The following is a 19,279-nucleotide window of genomic DNA, read 5'->3' as shown; positions in this document are numbered from 1 at the left end:
GTCATATCGCGCCCGTGGCACAACCACATAGACAGCTTGCTGGATAACGGCGTCGTGGGCAATTGGAACGGCGGATTTCTGGCCCAGTTGCTGCATCGACTGCGCCAAGATGGCTCAACAATGGGCCGCGGCGTCACGTGGGCCTACCTCTACTTCCTGCTGCTCGTAAAGAGCCTGCGGGTCCATACGTACGCTCGAATTCCTGCGAATCGTGCTATAAGCGAGTCGTTCATACACTGCTTTGGGGCTCGCGGCGCTGAACCTCGGCAACGCGACCTTGAGCCGGGCTTCCGCACAGCGTCCGGGTGTGGATACAGATCGTTCCGCTCGAACGCGAGCAACAAGGGTGGTGCTAAGGGGTCGAAGAAGACTGTAATAAGCGGCACTGCGGCGGAAAGACAGGCGCTTATAGACCGGTCACTCGAGCTTGGGATATCGCAAGACGACATCGACGACTACCTCAAGCAATACAAAGTCGTAAAGAGCAAGCGCCCGGCCGCCGCAGCTACCGCCAGCAAACCGGAAGTCGCCCCTGCATCACCGGTTACCGCTGATAAGGAGACTGCGAAACCCCCCGGGTCGCCGGCAGAGCAGCCCAAGAAGCGTAAGCTGCCGAAGCGGTTGCTCGAGAAAAGCGAGTACCTGCCCGAACGCGGTGTGGAGTACCCGCTCTACGACGCCATCGACCGCATCAAGCTGATAAGCGGCGTCCGTTTCGTGGAAGGAATTGACGTGGCGCTGCACGTCCCGCTGAGCCGCAAAAAGATACGTGCCACGGCGGCGCATTACGCCCGCCTCATCACGATACCGCACCAGTCGCTGAAGTCAAAGCGGTGCCGCATCGGCGTGTTCGCCAAGCCGGCCGTCTGTGACCAGGTGCGTGCGCTGAACGCGACCAAGGTGCTCTTTGTCGGTGGAGCGGACCTCATCGAGCAATTCAAGGCTCAGGACCAGTACCCCGATGTGGATTTCGTCCTATCGGACCTCGAGACTTTTCACAAACTTGCGACGATAGGTAGGCAGCTCGGAAGACGGGGGTTGATGCCTTCCTTGACCGTCGGCACTTGCATACAGCACACTGCCGACCTATTGGATACGGTGGAGAAGGTGGAGCACCGCAACACGTTCATACTTCGCGCTGACCGTGTGGGCGACATCAAGTGCAATTTCGCCGACGTTACTATGCCCCGCGAGGAGATCCGGGAGAACCTTCTGGAGATCGTGAAGTACCTGCGCCAAAACAAGCCCGAATTCGCAGGCGCGCAGCTACTATCCGCAGCGTATGTTTCCTCTAGCATGGGACCCTCGTTCCGCATATTTTTGAAGGATCTCGGTTGCCGTGGTCGTGTTAAGCGTAGACGCTAACTTTATTGATATTGTCGGTGACGCAGCAATCGCATTATAAGCGTATGTCGAAGCCAAATACGGGTTTCCGGTTGTTTTTTGGTTGTGTACTGAGGTTTTGACGGTTTTAACTTGCTCCAGAAGCGACTCCGAATTGGGAACTGACGCTTTCTTTATATACTGAGCATAGGGTGTACACTAACGGCGGCCAGACATGGGTGACGACTCGGCCGATTCGATTCCGCTGGCCCAGCGCATGGGCATCGATCGCATCTCTATCGATTACGCGGCGACGCTGGTGCCGTGGATGACGCGCGGCCGATACGAGAAACGTATCCGCGTGCCGCGGCACCGGGACACGCCGCTGGAGTTCAACTCCGTGCGGCCGGCGTTCTGCTACTCCAGCTTCTCCAACCACTACAACGGGGTATGCAGCAACCTCGCGCACGCCTCATTTAACCGCAACAAATTTCCGATCGTAAGTTTGAAGTGGTTCCCCAATGGCAAGACGCTGCTGGCCGGTAGCCAGGGCGGAAAGCTTATCATGTGGAACGGTCTGACCTTCCAATTCGACGACATCAAGCGCTATCCAGTCAGCGGAGGAAGCGTCACTGCGATTGAGTGGTCCCCCGACGGCGACTTTCTCATATCGGGGGACGAGTACGGCAAGCTGGCGCTACTCTCCCCCGCCCTCAGTCTGCTCGACAACACGCTTTTCGAGGGTCTGGGCAAACCCGTGCTGGACGTATCCATGTCCCACAACGGAGCTAAGGTGGGCGCGTGCGCAGACACGTATTCCCCGCACATCTGGGACGTCCAGCGCCGTCACCTGGAGGGCGTGCTAAGCGGCGACCACGTGGACTCCACCAGCGTCTCATGCATGCAGTGGCACCCCTCGAAATCTCTCATCGCAACTGGCAGCAAGATCAATGTGGTTTCGCTCTGGGATCCCGCCACCAGGACCCAGATCTCCACCATACACGCCCACAAGGCGCCCATATGCAAGATATCGTGGAACCCGGATGGGTACGCGTTCTTGACGGCAGCGGTCGACGGGCTCGTGAAGCTCTGGGACCTGCGGATGATGAAGCAGCTAATGGTCTACAAGATTGCCTCGCCGCCGGCGCCTTCCGCAAACGTCAACGCTGCCGGCCAGCCGATGCCGCCGCCCATGAAGATGCTCACGATACCCACCACGATCGGATGGAACCCGGTGCAGCGCAACGTCTTCGCCGTCTGCGACAACAAGTCGCGCCTCTTCTTCTTCTCCAGCGACTTCTCAGAGCCGCTCGCGGAGATTAACGTGAATGTGACGGACGACCGCGACACGGCCACGCTGGCCATGGACTGGCACCCCATGGGGCACCTGCTCGCCACGTGCTCCGACGACCGCGTCGTCAGGTTCTGGAGCCGCAGCAACCCCGGCGGCATGAACCAGCAGAAGGAGAACGTGAAGACGTTCGGCGACTCGGAGTTCGTGAGGTCATTCCCCCTCTCGCGGTACAAATTCAAACGCAAGCTGGACATATCCACGCTGCCATGCGTGACCCGCGACCACCGCTGATCGGACTCAGTTGCAGCAGGTGACGGTCCGTAGGGCGGTGTCGTTGCTCTCTGGCGGCATGCGGAAGTGCTGGCACTGCGTAGTAATGCTAAATGTCGGCGTATAGCGCTCGTTTAACTGGGTGTTGTCGTCTCATGTGCTGCGTGACCAGCAACCAAGAGGCTGCCTTAGAAACCCTGTTAGTGTCAGCGGTGCCGCCCGGTACAGCTGCGAACTCTCAATGAATGCATTGCTATGAGTACATGATGTCACTGTAGCTGTCTTTGTGGGCGGCCGTTGATAACTGTAGATACCACGACGACGACCGGGTGTGGCCCACTGGCGCCGACGACACCGGCGTAAAGCTTGCCGCACCCGATCTTGCCGTACACATCGAGCACATTTCGCCACTTACAATGTTGGCGATGCTGTAACGTAACGAATCCGTCTGTATTTGCGACGGTTGTTGCGCCCGCTCAAGTTTTGACGACAGCAAGTTACGTGAGACCGGGCCTTCCACATGGAGAAGGTACCAACGGCCGGACGACAGATGTGCGTTCACAGCAGGTGCTGCACATTGTGGAGGATGGTGTAGAGCTGTTTCACGGATTGTCTACGCCGCATCTCGGGGCATCGGAGGACGACACGATACTCGAAGGTCGCCAGCAGCAGCGCGAGCCCGCACTCAACCCTAAACGATGGTGGCGCGCGTGCCACCGAGCACCTGTCACACGCTAGGTGCGCGAAAACTGCGGCGCGAGTCGTGGAGGCTCACCGGCGAGCAATGGCGCTGCTGTCTGGGCGACGCCTGGGCGGTGGCACCGCTCGGGTGCGTGGTCGCCGTGGTCACCAGCCGCATGGAGTCGGCGGACGCGCTGCCGGAGAACGTGAAGTGCCAGATGCGCATATTCAGAGGAGGCACCGGCTCACTCGTGACATGCGTGCCGTGGCTGGTGCGGCTGGACACGCTAATGGCGCTGCAGTGGACCGATTCCATGCTGCTCGCGGCGATATTCCGCAACTCATGCGTGCGCGTGCTCTCCGCCAACGGCGACTTCATGCACTACTTCCACCTGTTCTTCGCGGAGGAGGTGGCGCAGAGCTACACGATCGACTCATCGCTGGTGACGCTGTGCACCTGGGGTGGCGGCGCAGTCTACGTGAGCAAAGAGAAGGCGTGCCTCTACGTTCAGCGCGGATTTGAGGGGCGGAACTGCGTGCACTTCCCGCTAGGCGACTACTCGCTGCGCATCTCCGCCTTGGGGGTCCTGCCGCACGAAGACTGGCTGGAGTCGGTCGTCATCGTGGCACGGGTGGACGGCGCGTGCCACGTCGTCATGCGAGAGCTGCTCAAGTGCCGTGATCACGAAGACTTTCAGCGCTGCGCCACGGAGATATCGCATGTGGAGGGACTCGGCTTTGACGAGGTTGTGTTCTGCAGCCACGTGGCGCCGGGCTGTGAGGAGACGTATTTCGCACTCCGCGACAGCTCCACCAATACGGTGGTTTCGATGTGCCATAGGAATGGCCGGGTTCAGGAGCTGTGGCGGACGGCGCTGGGTAAATCGGGGGATTTGTATGTGGTAGGCTCGGGCGCATTGGCGCTTGTCAGCGGTGACCGCATCACATTTCTTTATCGCGATGCGGACGCGGATCAAGGTGCGAGCGGCAGTATTGACAAGAACAATTTCACTGTCAAGCCTCTGTGCGTGAGCTCGGATGTAGGCGGCGGTTTGCGGGTATTCACGGCCTCCAGCGGTGAGTTCTTCAAGCTGGTGTCACCGGCGGCCGAGACCGTATTGACCTCCTACGCATCAGATCCGGCTTCTGTGCTGCTGCGGGCGTACGAGATGTTCCAGAGCGGCGACGTCAAGGCATGCGAGTCGCTGCGGTTGATACGAGATGACGTAATGGACGCCGCTGCCACGTGCGTCACAGCGTCCCTGGATTGCTGGGACATCGACACCGCATCCACGCTTCTGGACGCGGCGCTGTTCGGGCGCTCCATGAACTCGGTGCAGGCAGAGCGTGACCATGATGCCGTCTCGCCTGGCCCTGCCGCTGAAAGTGTGTCGGCAGCGGCCTCCATGGATGGATCGGTGGACTCTGAAAAAGGCAGACCGCAGAAAAACTATGCCGCCCATAGCAGTTCCAGAGGCATTCGCGGTGCAAGTAGTACCGGTGTTGGTACATCTGCTGGGGCTGCCGAAACGGCGGCGGATGCAGCCGATACCGCCAATTCAACCGCAGGTGCCCGCCAAGGCCATGTTGGTGCAGCGGAAGATCAGCCTGTCCAGGGGCATGCAACGGCGCTCGCTATGATCCGGGTAGCGAAGGCGTTACGAGCGGCTCCCAGCGAAATCTGCACAAACCCATCGCAGCTCCTGGCGTTCGGCTCACGCGCGCTTGTTGGCATGCTGGCGGCGCTGCGGTTCCACCTCCTGGCGCTCAAGGTGGCCGACTTCCTGGGCGCTGACAAGAAGGACGTGCTGCTGCACTGGGTGCATACGCGCGTTAAGCTGGGTAACCACATGACCGATGAGGAGCTGGTGGAGGTCATAACCAAGCTTCTGGACGGATACGCGGGCGTGGTGTTGCCGTACGCCGATATCGCCGAGGCCGCTGCGAAGGAGAAGCGCGAGACACTGGCGCTTGCCCTTTTGGACAGAGAACGCAGCACGCTGCGGAAGTTCAGCTCGCTCTGTTCCTGGGGTGAGCTCAACAAGGCGGCCTCTGTTGCGGCGGAGGCGTGCGATACTTTGTACGCCGCGCAGCTCATACACGAGGCGCAAGTAGGGTCCAAACTCGACCGCGTAGTGGAGATATCAAATAGCAATTCGTTCGTGCGTGATGTCTTCATCAAGCAGTGCAACCTGGAAGGGGACTCTGACGTGCTACAGGTGTTCCTAGAGCGCACCGACGACATTGTGGGCGCCGGCAGGAACGCCGTGCGTCGGGCCCTGGAGATACTGCAGCCGCGGGCTGCTGAGGCGCCAGAATCCCGACCCAGGTCCGCCATGCACCAGCTCGTTACGCACGCCGCTGCCCAGCAGAATACGCAGTCCGAAGACTGTGTCACGTGGTTGAAGTATTCCTCCGATTTCTTCAGGGCGGTAGTTGCATCCAAGAACAACCGCAGCCCCGGAGTGGTGGAAACGGCTGGGCTGTGGAACGATTGTGTATCGCAGCAGCGCGAACTGCTCACGGCGCAGGCGGCGCTGGAACGCTCGTCTCCCGAGCTTGCTAAAGCGGGGTTGGTAGGCAGGAGCCTCGTGCACACCGTGTTCACGCTGTACCGGCTCGACATGGCCAAGAAGGCGGAGGCGCTGGCCTCCAAGTTCAGGATGCCGTTCAACCAGCTGTGGCGCTGCCAACTCGCCGCCGCGCACGAGGTGCAGAACATCAACGAGCTCCTGCGCATGGCGATGGACAAGAGCGCGCACTCGCAGTACGTCATGCTCAAGAACGGCAAGGAGCCAGTCGACCTGGTGCTGGAGGCGCTGCTGTCGTTGGGGGCCACCAACGCCGTGGAGAGCGTAGTGGCGACCCTGCGATCGCCGCACCAGCAGCGGTGGCGAAACCGCCTGAACTCGCGGTTGGGCGGCGGGGGATCCGCAGAGTCGGATAACCAGGCGCAGTCACTGTTCGCCAGCCTCTCCAAACGCATTTGGAACTGACACTTGCACAACCATGGCAAGTCAGTGCTTCAAAAATCAGACAAATACAGTATTTTAACCGCATTATAGTATGTTTTTATGGCAATGGTTGCGATGTGGAGGGCTGAGTAGCTCAGGCGTGTCACCCTCTTGTGAAATAGTGAGGGCGATCATGCAGCAGCGGACGTCCCGCTGCCGCGTATGAGCTTGTCGATCTGCTCGCCGGTCAGCGTCTCCTCCTCCAGCAATCGCTCAGCTATGCGCTCCAGCTGATCACGGTGGCGCCTGATGATCGACGACGCCACGTGGTGGGCTTCCTCCACCAGACGCTCCACCTCCTTTTCCACCACCTGGGCCGTGTCGTGTGACAGCTTGCGGGTTCCGTGGGGGGTCTGAATGCCACCGATGCGCCTGAGGTTCACAGGGCCGAGACGAGGGCTCATGCCCCACTCGGTGACCATGCGGTACGCCAGCTCAGACGCCGCAGTGATGTCGCTAGATGCCCCTGACGTCACATTCTGACGGCCGAAGACCAGCTCCTCGGCGATGCGGCCACCCATGCACACCGCCAACCGGGCCTTCATCTGCGCAAGCTTGTAGCTGTGGCGCTCGCCTTCCGGCAGCTGCTCCACGAAGCCCAGCGCGGACCCTCGATGGATGATGGTGGCCTTGTGGATCGGGTCGGTATTCGGGTACAGGTGGTAGGCCACGAGCGCGTGACCGGCCTCGTGGTACGCGGTCATGCGGCGCTGCAGCTCCGGCTGGCTAGTTCGCCGCTTGGCGCCCATGCCAACCTTGTCGCGCGCTTCTTGGAGGTCCTCGGTGCCCACGAGAGTGCGGCCGTTCCTGACGCAAATCAGCGCAGCCTCGTTCACGAGGTTCTTCAGGTCGGCGCCGGAGTAGCCGGGGGTGAGCTTCGCCAAAGCGCGGATGTCCACACCCTCCTTGTCGTACTTGACATCGGATAGGTAGCGGCGGAGGATGGCCTCGCGCCCATCCAGCGACGGCAGCGGGATGTGAACCACGCGGTCGAACCTGCCGGGGCGCAACAGAGCGCGGTCGAGGGCCTCAAGGCGGTTGGTGGCAGCGAGGACCGTGATGCCGGTAGAGATGTTGAACCCGTCCATCTCGACAAGCAGCTGGTTCAGAGTCTGGTCGTGCTCGCGGTTCTGGCCGCTCATGGCGCCGGACGTGCGCTTAGCCCCAATGGCGTCGATCTCGTCCACGAAAACTATGCAGGGGGCCTGTTTGCGCGCCTTCGCGAACAGGTTGCGGACACGCTGCGCGCCCTGGCCGACGAAGATCTCCACGAATTCAGGACCGCTCGTGTAGATGAACGGGATGTTCGCCTCGGTGGCCACGGCCTTGGCCAGCATGGTCTTACCGGTGCCAGGCGGGCCCACGAGCAGCACTCCTTTAGGAATCTTGGCTCCGATGTCCTGGTACAGCTTAGGGTGCTTGATGAACTTCACGACTTCAGTGAGCTCTTCCTTAGCCTCGTCGATGCCCAGGATGTCCTTGAAGTACACGCGCTCCAGCATCACAGGCGGCCTCGATGGAGGCGGCGGCGGGGGCGGAGCCTTCGTGTTTTTCGGCTCCTGCCTCTCCTTCGGGGTCACGTGACCGAACTCGCCATCGCCGCCCATCAGCAGCCCGCTGATGGCGGAGATTATCAGCCCTGTCAGAATCACGCCCACTGCGATACCGAGCACCTGCAGCAGCAGCCACTGGCCCACAGACAGCACCGTCATAGACGACCGCCACAACCATGACAACGTGCTGCTGAACAGCGACGATGGTGACCTGAAGCTCACAAGGCCGCCCGCTTGCCCGAAGAGACTGGAAGACGATTGGTCTGATGCGTAGTGGGTCGCCATGTCGCTCTTCGGCGTGTCTGACGGGATGGTCCCGGATATCGTGCTCCTGAACAGGTGCCACTTGCTCGCCAGAGTGGTGCCGATGTTGCTTGCTAAGCTCGCTGGGCTGCCGCTGTCGTGCTCAGGAGAAGGCGCCTCCATGCCACTTGAGCTGATCAGCGTGGCGAGACCGTACGGCGCCGCGCCGCGGTTAGCAGGCGCCGTCGGTCCGAGGAACGGACGTGACATCGACATCTTGTCATCATCGTCGTCCGTCACGGCGCCCTGCTCGTCGAAGGTGCGCTCATTGTAGAGGTGGCCGGGCAGCGCGCCCCTGCGTAACCCTGATCCGTCCATCTCGTCTATATGCCTAAGCGCGAGTCACATCAACGGATTCCTAAATGTAGTCCTTCCCCATGGAAGGGTGTCATACGGGGGAAGTTACTGCCTTAAGGCGCTATGCGCGACGTCTACACCACACTGCACAATGATAGCCCGAGAAGTCGGCAATTGTTGCAGATGTGCCAGGATTCCTTTCGTATACCGGGTATACTTTGCATATTTAGAGCTATGCAAGCTCGGGTGGCCGGCGATGCTCCGCCGCGGAATCCATGGTAGTTGCATGATACCAGACAGCGTGGCAACACCGTGCTATTCTCGTGCAAAAGCGGCTCATAGTGCCGTCTTCTGCTCATATTGTACGTTAGGTGAGGTGTATAGGTGGGTATAAAGCGTTACTTCCGGGGTATATGGACGCAATCCTTTTGTCGCGTCTCTGCACACACCAATGCTTGCAGCCCTGCGCCTCGGTGACGTCATTAGTCACTATAATATAACGCTCACGTCGAACGGGTACACCAGTCACAACATAATTTATATGCGTTGGCAACACGACAGTTTTTATATGCGGGAGGATCGGCGGATCGACCGGTTCGACCGACCAGGCCATTTCAGTATCGTGTTCCTGGCAAACATTAGGCAGGGTGTAGGGCACAACAACTGACTTATTTGGCATCGCATTATAGTTGTGTTACAGTGATGGCACTATTGTGGATGGGCGGCAGATTTTGCCCTGCCAAGGCGTTGCGATCCGTCCGAGCGATATGCTCGGCGAACGCTGCTGCCAGTATCCGGCAGAATGCTCATATCAGTTCTTATCTACCATTTACACCCCTAAATGCTGCTGGGTGTGCGAGACGATGTTGGTCGAGCGGCCGCGAAGCTTCATCGGCTGCCGACTCCTGTGCCCAGGTCGACACAGCGAGGGACAAGGTCGTCAGTATTGGACACCGCTTTGTGAAGGACAGCACGCCAGAGAAGCTACTGGAGCTCACATCCACTTACTGGAGGAAGCTGCGCTACTTCAAGCCGCTGCTGCTCACTTGCAACGTCGACAAGGCGATAGAATGCCGCGTCGCTGATGCTGTTCTGGCGTCTGGGGCCGTCTTTCAGTCTGCCGCCGACATACCACAACTATCGGAGCTCATGGCGCAGCGAAAGGATTCACATGGTACGCTTGAAGAACCGTTAAGATTTTGGTAATTGGTGCAGGGTTCGTTGGCTGTTACATAAACGTCGACTCGGCGGACTCGCTTCTGGAATCACGCAAAGTAAGCGTTGGCGAGAAACATGTATAGCCTCGTTTCAGGAAATATATGAAACGCTGGATAGCGGATGCAACGCCATAATGGTGGACCTCAACCTGCGCAATGCCATTCCGGCACAGGACCTAGTGCGCATCGACGAAATGGTAATAAAATTCGAAAAACCACACCATGCCGCAGCTATTCGCTATTAAACCGCACATCATACGCTTTGTGGGCAACACTGCGTATTTTGCCGCCGCAGTGGCATCCGACAACGAGGCAGGATACTCGGCAGGTGGCGATAAGGAAGGCCAGCCTGACTCTGATATCGCCAGACTCAATCGCTGCAAGGTTATATCGGAGCGATACAACGCAGTTGTGATTGACAACGGTTAGTGGTAACGTGGTGGAAGTTCGCATAGCTCCCGCAGACTTGCATGCCGTAGTGATGAACGCATCCGACCACGAGGGGGCTGTGTTCTCGAGGTCACCAGATATACTGAAAAAAGTGCACGGTGGGTTTCGGAAGTATGCTCCGTTTTACTTGGTGCAAGGTTTTGAGGTCAGCGCCGGAGGGATCATCGCCACCATGATTGCGGTGTCGTCGAGTAAGCCGATGTTCGCCGCTATCGCCGCCATTGTTGGCATACATTATAGCGCGATTAAGTGCGTGGACATGTGCAACGGACCTGGGTCACTGGTAGGTTGTATGTGGCTTATTTAAGCGTCTGCAGGGCGTCACATTCGTTGACATGATGCACCGCATATCGACTTCACCCGATAGCCTCCTACAACACGACGCGCCTATACAATTTTTCAAACTGGTCGATTTGGCATCGCAGGATGACTGAAACAGGAGTTAACTGCGGATTTGCGGTTGGATGGTATAAAACTGTGAACGAGCCGAACCCATGGCAGCAGAGAGAAACATTCGGAACAACAGCACTCCGTACAAACACCGGCGGAGCTATTTCCAGTGTCGTTGATAACGGACCATGTTTTTGGTACGTTGCTTTTCTCGTGATAAGAAGTAACGGTGGCATCGGCATCAAAGTTTTGCTACCGGATGCTTCAACTATAGCCGAGTACACTTTGGAGGTTCTTTTGGCGACAATGCAAGTCCTATAATAGATGTATAATGTGTTGTTCCTATACGAGTCAATGCAGGTTCCGTTGCTACGTTTGGCTATGGCCGCTTTTGGCGTTCACGAGGCTGGCCTCACGCTGCTGGTGTTGGTCACGCGAATCCCACGTCGTGTTGTTGCCTCATGTTACTGCTGTTATCCGTGGTAGCAGTCGAATTATGCGATCGCGAAGGCCGATTGATGAGGCATAAGCCTCTCTGTGTTTCATGTGCCTCGACACTTAAGGTAACACCTTGAACGGCATAAAGTGGTTGCGCATTTTCCCTTTTTATGTCTTTCAACATGTCCTCACATGTAGCCTCCTTTTAAGTCGCCGTTTCCACCAATTTGTCATGGTTTATGATCCCTGTTGCCACTGTGGTTGATGGTGTTCCTCGGTCGGTCCACAGTTATTCGCATCGATCGTTCCACCTGAATGTGACCGGAAGCTTATGTTTAGGTAGATACAGGCACATCTAGGGCCGATTTTGTGCCGTCAGAAGCACTGTTGCCTCCACCAAACTTAAAATGTGGTATTTACCATTGCATCCGTCAGCCTCGATGAATATTACAGTTGCATCCGTGAATGAAAATTCCTTTGCAACCTAGACGCCTGCTCGGGCAATGGGGTTTTGGGTGGCCTTCATTTCCCCGACAAAAATAAAAAGTATTAATTCTTTTTTAACTTAACATGTCCACATATGCGTCATTTGGCATTAGGATTCTACATGTAGGTTCATCTTTATTAATCGTATGGAACAGATAATCATAGTCATGGCGAAATTGCGCATCATGAAGTTCCTCTGGGTATTCTGCGCAATATGCCTGTATTGCATTACGGGTATTGACGCATCCGTTTGTGACTTCGGGAGGCCAGATCAGCTACCTGTTAGGAATACTTTAGCTGTATGCCACAAAAATGCGGATTTCATGAAGCTTGAAACTGTGATATGTCCACGCCAAGTCGACGGCACAGAATATGTTTGGCATCCTCAATCAACGTCGGCGGATCATGTTCGGATTAACACGTATGTAGGTGTTAATGGCAAGCTTAGATCGGTTGCTCATTCGCAGGTAGTTCGTTCTGAATCCGGCAAGCGATTTTTCTGGGTAGAACCCGAACAGTTGCAAATGAAGCTACATTTCTACATGTCGTTTCATGAATTCTTTGCTATTAACGAACGCCGTTTGATATTTATCTGCGGTCCGCGAAACCTGGTTTTGACTGATGCTTTGCAACAATATATTCTCCAGCAAAGTGCCCTTCAACCAGAGACACGTCCTCGGAGTTCAACCATACCTTTGACTAAAGAAATAGCCAAGACTGGGCAGAGCTTGGGTGTGGTGTTCTTGTACAGAAAAAACATGTATCAGCCACTCCAGGGTTGTGGCAGCCGCCCTTCGCCTCTATTCGCTCCGGATAATGAGGTGGATGTAGATCCCGAGACTGGTACACGCTCATGCGTGGCTGATCCTATGTCAGAGTCACCTATTGGGTTCCTGTGCGAAGGTCGCGTTGAACCTTATGATTGCATGATATCACTCGTGGATAAGACTGGCAAAGTTGTGAAGCCCCCTCGACCACAGTCGCACAGGACCTTCGGGAGACAGTCGCCTTGGGTGGTGTCGAAATACTTCTCTGGTTTAGCATTGCCACCCATAAATGGCAGATGCTATTGCATAGATACCAAAACGGGTCAGGTGAATGCCAAGATAAAGATCAGATCGAAAACTGACTACGTCTGTGACATTGCCAGCATGATCGAAGGCAACAAGTCGAATCCCAAGCGCGGTCCTTGGTGTTCGGTTATGCTCAATCCAGGTAGCACTTTGACAATCCGGGTGCCAATAATGGGTGTGAATTCGGAATCGGACGAAGGATCCTCCCAACTGCTGCCTACCGAATTTCTGCCAAAGGACTTGACTACGATGAGGCAACAGACGGATTTATATGATTCTGATAGTTACGAAGAAATCCCGTACCACGAAGCTCTTGTTGGCGATGCCCTCGAGTTGGACCTTTCCCAAATGCACCGGGGAGAGGTGAAGCTGAGGTACCATGTAGGCAAACTTCTCACCTTGAAAAGCGGATTGAACTCGTTTTATTATCAGTGCACATTGGCATCTAATGAGGATGTCTCTGATAGCATTCGAGCCATAGTTAACGTCTCTTTCGCGTATACCCACCACTACCAGATGAGAGGTTGCGACCGAGGGGCACAAGCTATATTCGATCCCATCACTAACAAATCATATTGTTCAACCATATCTATGGGAAATGATATATGGAATACCTATCAATGTGTTTATAACATTTGGCAGGTCCGACGAGCTGGTATTCACTGCGGAATAGATGAAGAGCTATTACCTGGCAACTGTGAGGCCACAATATATGATGTGTACTCCGATGAGATAATTCCAATGCCTAGCTATGTCAGAACTACGACACCGCTATCCATCCCAGGATTTCAGCTCTTTAAAATTGACATCGGCAATGATGGGGCCTTCAGTCTCGCCTGCTTCTGTGTTGACCAACGTGGATACGAGACTTCCAGAGTTGTTTTTAAGAAAATGGAGAGTGTGTATTACACTTTCAGAACACGCCGCGTGGATAGGACTCTTACGCGAACTCGCATCAGTTATATGTTACTTAAGACCGCCGATCTATTGCTCGAAGAATCCACACCAACAAACTTTATTATGGTGCATAAAGCGCTGACAAGGTCGATTACATTGGCTGCTGGTAAACGGTTGATACTAGAGTGTAAGTTTGGTTTTCATGATATAGAAGTCTATAACGGTGCAATGCAAATTGAAGAGGGGTGGCCGTTAACGAAATGGTGGCCGAATCAACCAGACGTATTCTATTATGCCGTAACCCATACAAAGCACGGTGATCAGCTTGTTCGTAAGACATATGAAGATGCAATCGTCACCATTCCGGGTGATTTTAGACCAATTTATAGAGACCTCTTAACAACACATCGATATCAAAGCTTGATCATCGAAACTCAAAAAGACTCCCTGATTATATCGAAGGATCCAATGCATAAGTACATTGTGCCCTTGGCATTTGTCTGCGGCAAGGAGCTTGAACCAGCGGATGTGGCAATCATCGACGGTGAGGTCCCTGCATCTCCAACTACCCATGTTCTACGCTCCTCCAAAGTATTCACGTGGCACTTAGTTGAAGTTAACTTAGAGGCTACGGATCCCTATATGCAAGGCTGCGGCGTTACCTACGAGTCCGCTGGATTGTTCAAGCCCGAGACACCCCAACTCTACGACGCCGCCGGAGAGCCTCAGTTCGGTTGCAAGATAGACCTTCAAGCCGCTAAGGAAGCGGCATTCTACTGCCCAGTGCCGTACGTCCTGGACCCACCCGGTTGCTTTAACAATGTCTTTGTTGACGGCATAGTCAAGAACATACGCAATATCAGCCAGTCTTTGGTAGTGTCACATTCCAACCATTTCGTCAGCCTGCAGTTCGACAGTTCTCGTATAGGTCGCGGGGAGACTCTGCGCAAGACACCGCCCTTACAATGCCAATGCGTAACCATCAAGGGTGTCGTCCTATCCACTATCCAGATCAAGCATTACTACGCCAAGTAATGAGTAATCGAGATGTGACAGTGCATTTGGCAAATACCCATTTTAATTGTCATACCGCATCTTGGTAGTTATGTTGGTTTGTGTCTCCAGAGGCATCATAGGTGTCGATTGAAATTGCTGTAGTTGCTAATTCAATAATATATTTTAGTGTTAATCACTTCCGTGTGAAGCACGATTCCTGCTTATTAGACTGAAACGAAGACACATCTCACCAAGTCTTTGTCGTCCAGTCAGTGCACGAGAGTTATGAGATAAGATGCAGCCATATCCATGTATGATCAGACCTTGTAAGACTAGGAATGCCTTTGGTACGTAGCAATAAGTAATACCTGGTGATTAGCGATAAACGACACTTATTTCACCGATATTGATGAGCGACCACCATTCGGTATTTGGCCGTGTCGAACAAGGGGTTGCGAAACACACGCCTACTGCCTTCACTCATCGTCACGTGCTCACGGTACACTCTATAAGATGTTATGTAATGTTGCGGTAAGCTATATTGGTAAACGCGAACCGCAACTATATTGGTGTTACCGGACTCAGTAACAGCCCACAGGTTGATGGGATGGGTAACAACAAAACACATAATTGCTCATGTTGAGATGTTAATAAGTAATACGATGGCAAACATGTTGAGAAGTGGTGTGTCGCCGAAGCAGGTGAAAAGCGTTCGGGAAATCTCAGTTCAACAGGGGGTTAGACACCATTACGGTTGGGATTTGCAACTCATTGTAACATTGAGTGATACGGTATTAACAACAAAACGTTATGTGAGACGCTATGGATAGTGTTGCCATCATTTCTAATTTGAGGAAACTAAATAGCCTACTGAAACGCGACGCCGTTTTTTGGTAGCATAACATGCGTGCCGGATGACAGGTGGGGCCAATAATCCAGAAGCATCGCAATTTTTTTATGAACATCATGAAGGCAATATAGGCAGTTATTAATGCAGCTCTTACATTATTTAGGGGGTCTAAGAACCTGCAGTACATTTGTTCAGGTATATCTGAGGCAAGGTAAGCAACCTACATATCCCCACCCCTGGTACTGGTATCTCTGTACTGCATTATACGCGGCTGTGGTATCACTGGTGGCAGCATGGGTATGGGTAGCCTAACCCTGCGGGAACGGGTTGGCGATTACAGCGGTAAGGTTGCGTGTTCATGAGTGGTTGGTGAGTGCGCTGCTAGGTGATTGATATGTCTGCAGGCTGAGGGGACTAGTAGCGGCAGTGGTACCTGTTGCAGTTGGTGAGTGCGTTGCTAGGTGATTGATATATGTACGCAGGCTGAGGGGACTGGGACTGGGAGGGGAAGATGAGCATATTAACGTGTAGGTGTAACAAAAAATGTACAGAGCGTGTCGTGTGTAATTGCTGTCCCTGGTGTTGTGAACGATGCGTACAAACTTGTTTTCAATGTCTTTATTTTGCTAATTTGCGCAAGAGTGGAGAAGAACGTTGCGATGATTCGCGATGTAAAGAGTGTAAGACCCTCACATGTCAATGTGAGTGTTGTATTAAGAAACGCCTCCCCGACTCTAGTAGCCTTATATCCACACGTCAACAGCTTCGCTCTGGTTCACACGGTTCCTCCTCTGCCCGCAGCGTTCAGCCTCACACCTCCGGTCCACCATCTACCACCAATTCCTCCCCCGCCGTCCTCCCAATCATCATCCTCCCCGTCGCCCTCATCATCGTCGTCATCTGCGTCATGATCTACTTCCGCATCCGGCCGTTCCACAGGGTGCGGTATCTACTGCGCAGCTAACCACAATAACCTAACTGGCAACTGACATCTAATGTTCTAGACAGAGTAGCGATTGCGTTGATGACGAATCGCATGAGCTGTGAGGTGACCAAGCACCTGACCAAAGTGCTGAGCTGTTTACTCAAAACTCAACATAAAATTTGTCAAAACTTATTTACCTACACCCAATATTCTCCCGGTTGACAGCGTCTTTCCACTGTACTCCACCCTCTCACTCCAGCATGGCTGCCCTGCCTTGTCGCCCTCCCTCCTCAGGTGAGTGGTTGGTCTATAGGATTCTTGTGATGGGTCATGGAGTTTGCAATATGGTTTAGGTGTGTCATTGTCTTAGTATGATGCGTATTGTTGTCACTCGGCGTCTGAATTCATCACTATTTCACCCAGTGCACTTAGTTGTCTACCTTGCTGTATTAAGCGGTGTCATTTTGGAGGTGTGGTCACTCTTGCGTTTCCCAGTTCACATATTCCTGGAGGCTGACAGTGGCGTTTTGTAAGGGTGGATTAAAGGCGTGATCACTCTGGTGTTTCCCAGTTCACATGGTCCTGGCGACAGGCTGTGGAGATTTTTAATTGTGGAATAGTGGGTGACTGGAAGTGGACAAAATGGCGGGGCACGGAGTGAAGTTGGACACTCTTAAGGACTGTCTCCAGTTTCTGGAGTGGTTGCATGATCATAAAAGTGCGAAATACCTGGTGGCCCATCGACTGGTGAGGCTTCTCAAGGATAGATATAAAACGGTCGATTCATCGCAAATTGTAGAGGCGCTGTCCCAATTTCTTAATCCTGTATCAACCTTTCATAAGAGGTTATGCAATAAAGCAGAGACGAGCAAAACTATACCCAACAACAATAAGGAAGCCCTCAACGCTCTTCTGGAGTGCATTCCGAAAATGCTCGCTGCAACATACTTTTTGCGGTACAATGTTGATGAAGCATTCAAAGGACTGGGTGGAGGGAATTGGGCAAGTGAGCCGGTTGGGGCGGTTGCAATGTACGCTATCCTTCGCCAACCGCCAAACATGTATATGAAACTCGCGAGTAAAATTGATGAATATCTTATTGCCAAAGACATGTCTCAAGAGTACGGTGTAATGCCTGGAGGATTCGCGGCGGATGCATTAAAGCCAGATTATAAGGGTGAATATAAACAGGGAAAAGTTATGACAGGTGACCTTATACGTATATTACACAAAGCGACGAATATACAAAATTATTTCCTCGACGTTTATTCAACTACGGTGTTGCCCACATCTGGCTACGACACGCCGAATGTAGCCAACGCCCTTCGTCTGGTGCGAGATTTTTGTTGGATATTTGAAAACGTGCAGCAAGACGATTTCAAAAGTCACTTATATACAAGAGAGAAGTGTATTGATTGGCAAAAATTAACGGAGCACTGCAAAAAACTCAAAGGTCCTCTTGGCAATATTTTCACCGGTAAACGCTTTTCCTTCACAGGGTTCGGGCGCGATCTTAACGACCTAAAAAAACATAATATTGCTAAGAAGATGGCGAGCTGGTTTAAAAAGAATCTGGGCATAGTTAAACAGAAGTTAGAAGAGATTGAGCCTTTTACCAGCAAATCCAGAAAGCAAAATCTTAATAATAAACGTAGCGTGCTGCAGCAATATTACACCGAACTTAGTAAATATTTTACCAAAAGCCTATTTCCCTACGGATTTACATTCGATGGAACCAAATTTGAAGCGGGGACCACTCATTATGACGATTTGAAAAGGCACTGGGACAGCGCAATCGGTGTGCTTAAAGACAAGAAAGAAGGTTTGGATGAGCTTGTAGAAATTTTGAAGGGTCAGCAATGCTCACTAAAACAACACGAGAAAGATGATGAGGAGTCCGAAGATGAGCATGATGATGATGTAATGTTGATAGATGAAGAGAATCTGCCTGTCACCAAAACCGAGGCCTCCAAGCCTGTGATCACCAAATCCGAGGCGCCGAAGCCAACTGCGACTAAAGCTCAGACTGCTGAAAATGGCAGTGCGCAGAACCAGGGCAAGAAAGCGGAACAAGGTACACCCGCCGCAACTCCAAAAGCTGCAGTCACTCAGCCTTCAAGTCTTTCAGATTCAAACTCTGCGTTACCTCGCGGCCCTGATCCCAGTAGTGGGCAGGAACCGGGTGGGAAGGGGTCTGCTTCTCGCGCTGCTCAAGGAAGCGATCAAAATGGTCCGACAGCTGCAGGCGGTTACACTACAGCGCCAACTGTTGATGCTTCAAGCGGCGGTGGAGCGTCGGGAGGGAGTGGGGACAATCGTCCACAAGGTGGCCAGAGCCAGCGATCTGATGGTTCTGTGACATGTTCTGATGGCGTAAAAATACAAAATTTTTTCAAAGGAGGAGATCAATGCTTTAGACAACCTAATATGCCTTACCGCAAGCCTTTCTCCACGCAAACACTTCAAAATATAAATAAGATAGGTCCTCGTAACTATTCACCTACAGCCTCGAAAAATAGAACTACTCCCCCAACACCTACTCTCTCCACCCTTCCAGGTGACCGCAGCCGTCCTGATCCCGGACTTTACCCTCGACTTACCGGTGGCAGTGCTGGTCATGGGCGTGATTACTATGAACCAGGTGGTGGGCGAGACGTACAGCGGAATAGGAATCTTCCAAGTTATGTATTTGCAGATGGTGCACCAGTGGATGATCCGTTAGCCGAGAAACGACAAGAAAAAATACGTAATATAATTGATTCCGTACATCAAACGAAAATGTGGGAACAAAAAGCTCGGGATGAAAAATTTATAAGTCATAT

General features: G+C 53.5%; 9 protein-coding genes across 9 annotated transcripts; 7 read left to right on the top strand and 2 right to left on the bottom strand.

Moving 5' to 3' along the window:
- Positions 1–120: 120 nt before the first annotated feature.
- Positions 121–2,908, top strand: BBBOND_0110290 (WD repeat domain containing protein, putative; the record flags this gene model as incomplete). Its single annotated transcript, XM_012911463.1, has 2 exons — positions 121–1,345; positions 1,557–2,908. 2 exons carry the CDS (start codon positions 121–123, stop codon positions 2,906–2,908), a joined length of 2,577 nt encoding a protein of 858 aa, XP_012766917.1.
- Positions 2,909–3,585: 677 nt separating this feature from the next.
- On the top strand, positions 3,586–6,564 carry BBBOND_0110280 (VACUOLAR PROTEIN SORTING VPS16, putative; the record flags this gene model as incomplete). Its single annotated transcript, XM_012911462.1, has 1 exon — positions 3,586–6,564. One exon carries the CDS (start codon positions 3,586–3,588, stop codon positions 6,562–6,564), a length of 2,979 nt encoding a protein of 992 aa, XP_012766916.1.
- Positions 6,565–6,713: 149 nt separating this feature from the next.
- BBBOND_0110270 (cell division protein metalloprotease FtsH, putative) lies at positions 6,714–8,756 on the bottom strand (the record flags this gene model as incomplete). Its single annotated transcript, XM_012911461.1, has 1 exon — positions 6,714–8,756. The coding sequence occupies one exon, from the start codon at positions 8,754–8,756 to the stop codon at positions 6,714–6,716; it is 2,043 nt and encodes a 680-aa protein (XP_012766915.1).
- A 430-nt stretch (positions 8,757–9,186) lies between these two features.
- BBBOND_0110260 (hypothetical protein) lies at positions 9,187–9,402 on the top strand (the record flags this gene model as incomplete). Its single annotated transcript, XM_012911460.1, has 1 exon — positions 9,187–9,402. One exon carries the CDS (start codon positions 9,187–9,189, stop codon positions 9,400–9,402), a length of 216 nt encoding a protein of 71 aa, XP_012766914.1.
- A 50-nt stretch (positions 9,403–9,452) lies between these two features.
- On the top strand, positions 9,453–10,836 carry BBBOND_0110250 (hypothetical protein, conserved; the record flags this gene model as incomplete). The annotated part of the gene is made up of 6 exons (XM_012911459.1): positions 9,453–9,909; positions 9,951–10,009; positions 10,048–10,149; positions 10,184–10,376; positions 10,417–10,685; positions 10,720–10,836. 6 exons carry the CDS (start codon positions 9,453–9,455, stop codon positions 10,834–10,836), a joined length of 1,197 nt encoding a protein of 398 aa, XP_012766913.1.
- Positions 10,837–11,222: 386 nt separating this feature from the next.
- BBBOND_0110240 (hypothetical protein) lies at positions 11,223–11,414 on the bottom strand (the record flags this gene model as incomplete). The annotated part of the gene is made up of 1 exon (XM_012911458.1): positions 11,223–11,414. One exon carries the CDS (start codon positions 11,412–11,414, stop codon positions 11,223–11,225), a length of 192 nt encoding a protein of 63 aa, XP_012766912.1.
- Positions 11,415–11,883: 469 nt separating this feature from the next.
- Positions 11,884–14,721, top strand: BBBOND_0110230 (hypothetical protein; the record flags this gene model as incomplete). The annotated part of the gene is made up of 1 exon (XM_012911457.1): positions 11,884–14,721. One exon carries the CDS (start codon positions 11,884–11,886, stop codon positions 14,719–14,721), a length of 2,838 nt encoding a protein of 945 aa, XP_012766911.1.
- Positions 14,722–15,825: 1,104 nt separating this feature from the next.
- BBBOND_0110220 (hypothetical protein) lies at positions 15,826–16,579 on the top strand (the record flags this gene model as incomplete). Its single annotated transcript, XM_012911456.1, has 5 exons — positions 15,826–15,858; positions 15,937–15,977; positions 16,015–16,059; positions 16,334–16,472; positions 16,541–16,579. 5 exons carry the CDS (start codon positions 15,826–15,828, stop codon positions 16,577–16,579), a joined length of 297 nt encoding a protein of 98 aa, XP_012766910.1.
- Positions 16,580–17,099: 520 nt separating this feature from the next.
- Positions 17,100–19,179, top strand: BBBOND_0110210 (hypothetical protein; the record flags this gene model as incomplete). The annotated part of the gene is given in 2 exon segments (XM_012911455.1): positions 17,100–19,014; positions 19,025–19,179. The coding sequence occupies 2 exon segments, from the start codon at positions 17,100–17,102 to the stop codon at positions 19,177–19,179; spliced, it is 2,070 nt and encodes a 689-aa protein (XP_012766909.1).
- Between the last annotated feature and the right edge of the window lie 100 nt (positions 19,180–19,279).

Source organism: Babesia bigemina (genome assembly GCF_000981445.1).
Source record: "Babesia bigemina genome assembly Bbig001, chromosome : I".
NCBI lineage: Eukaryota > Apicomplexa > Aconoidasida > Piroplasmida > Babesiidae > Babesia > Babesia bigemina.
The sequence above is the reverse complement of the archived record's forward strand: the minus strand, read 5'-3'. Positions and strand labels throughout refer to the sequence as shown.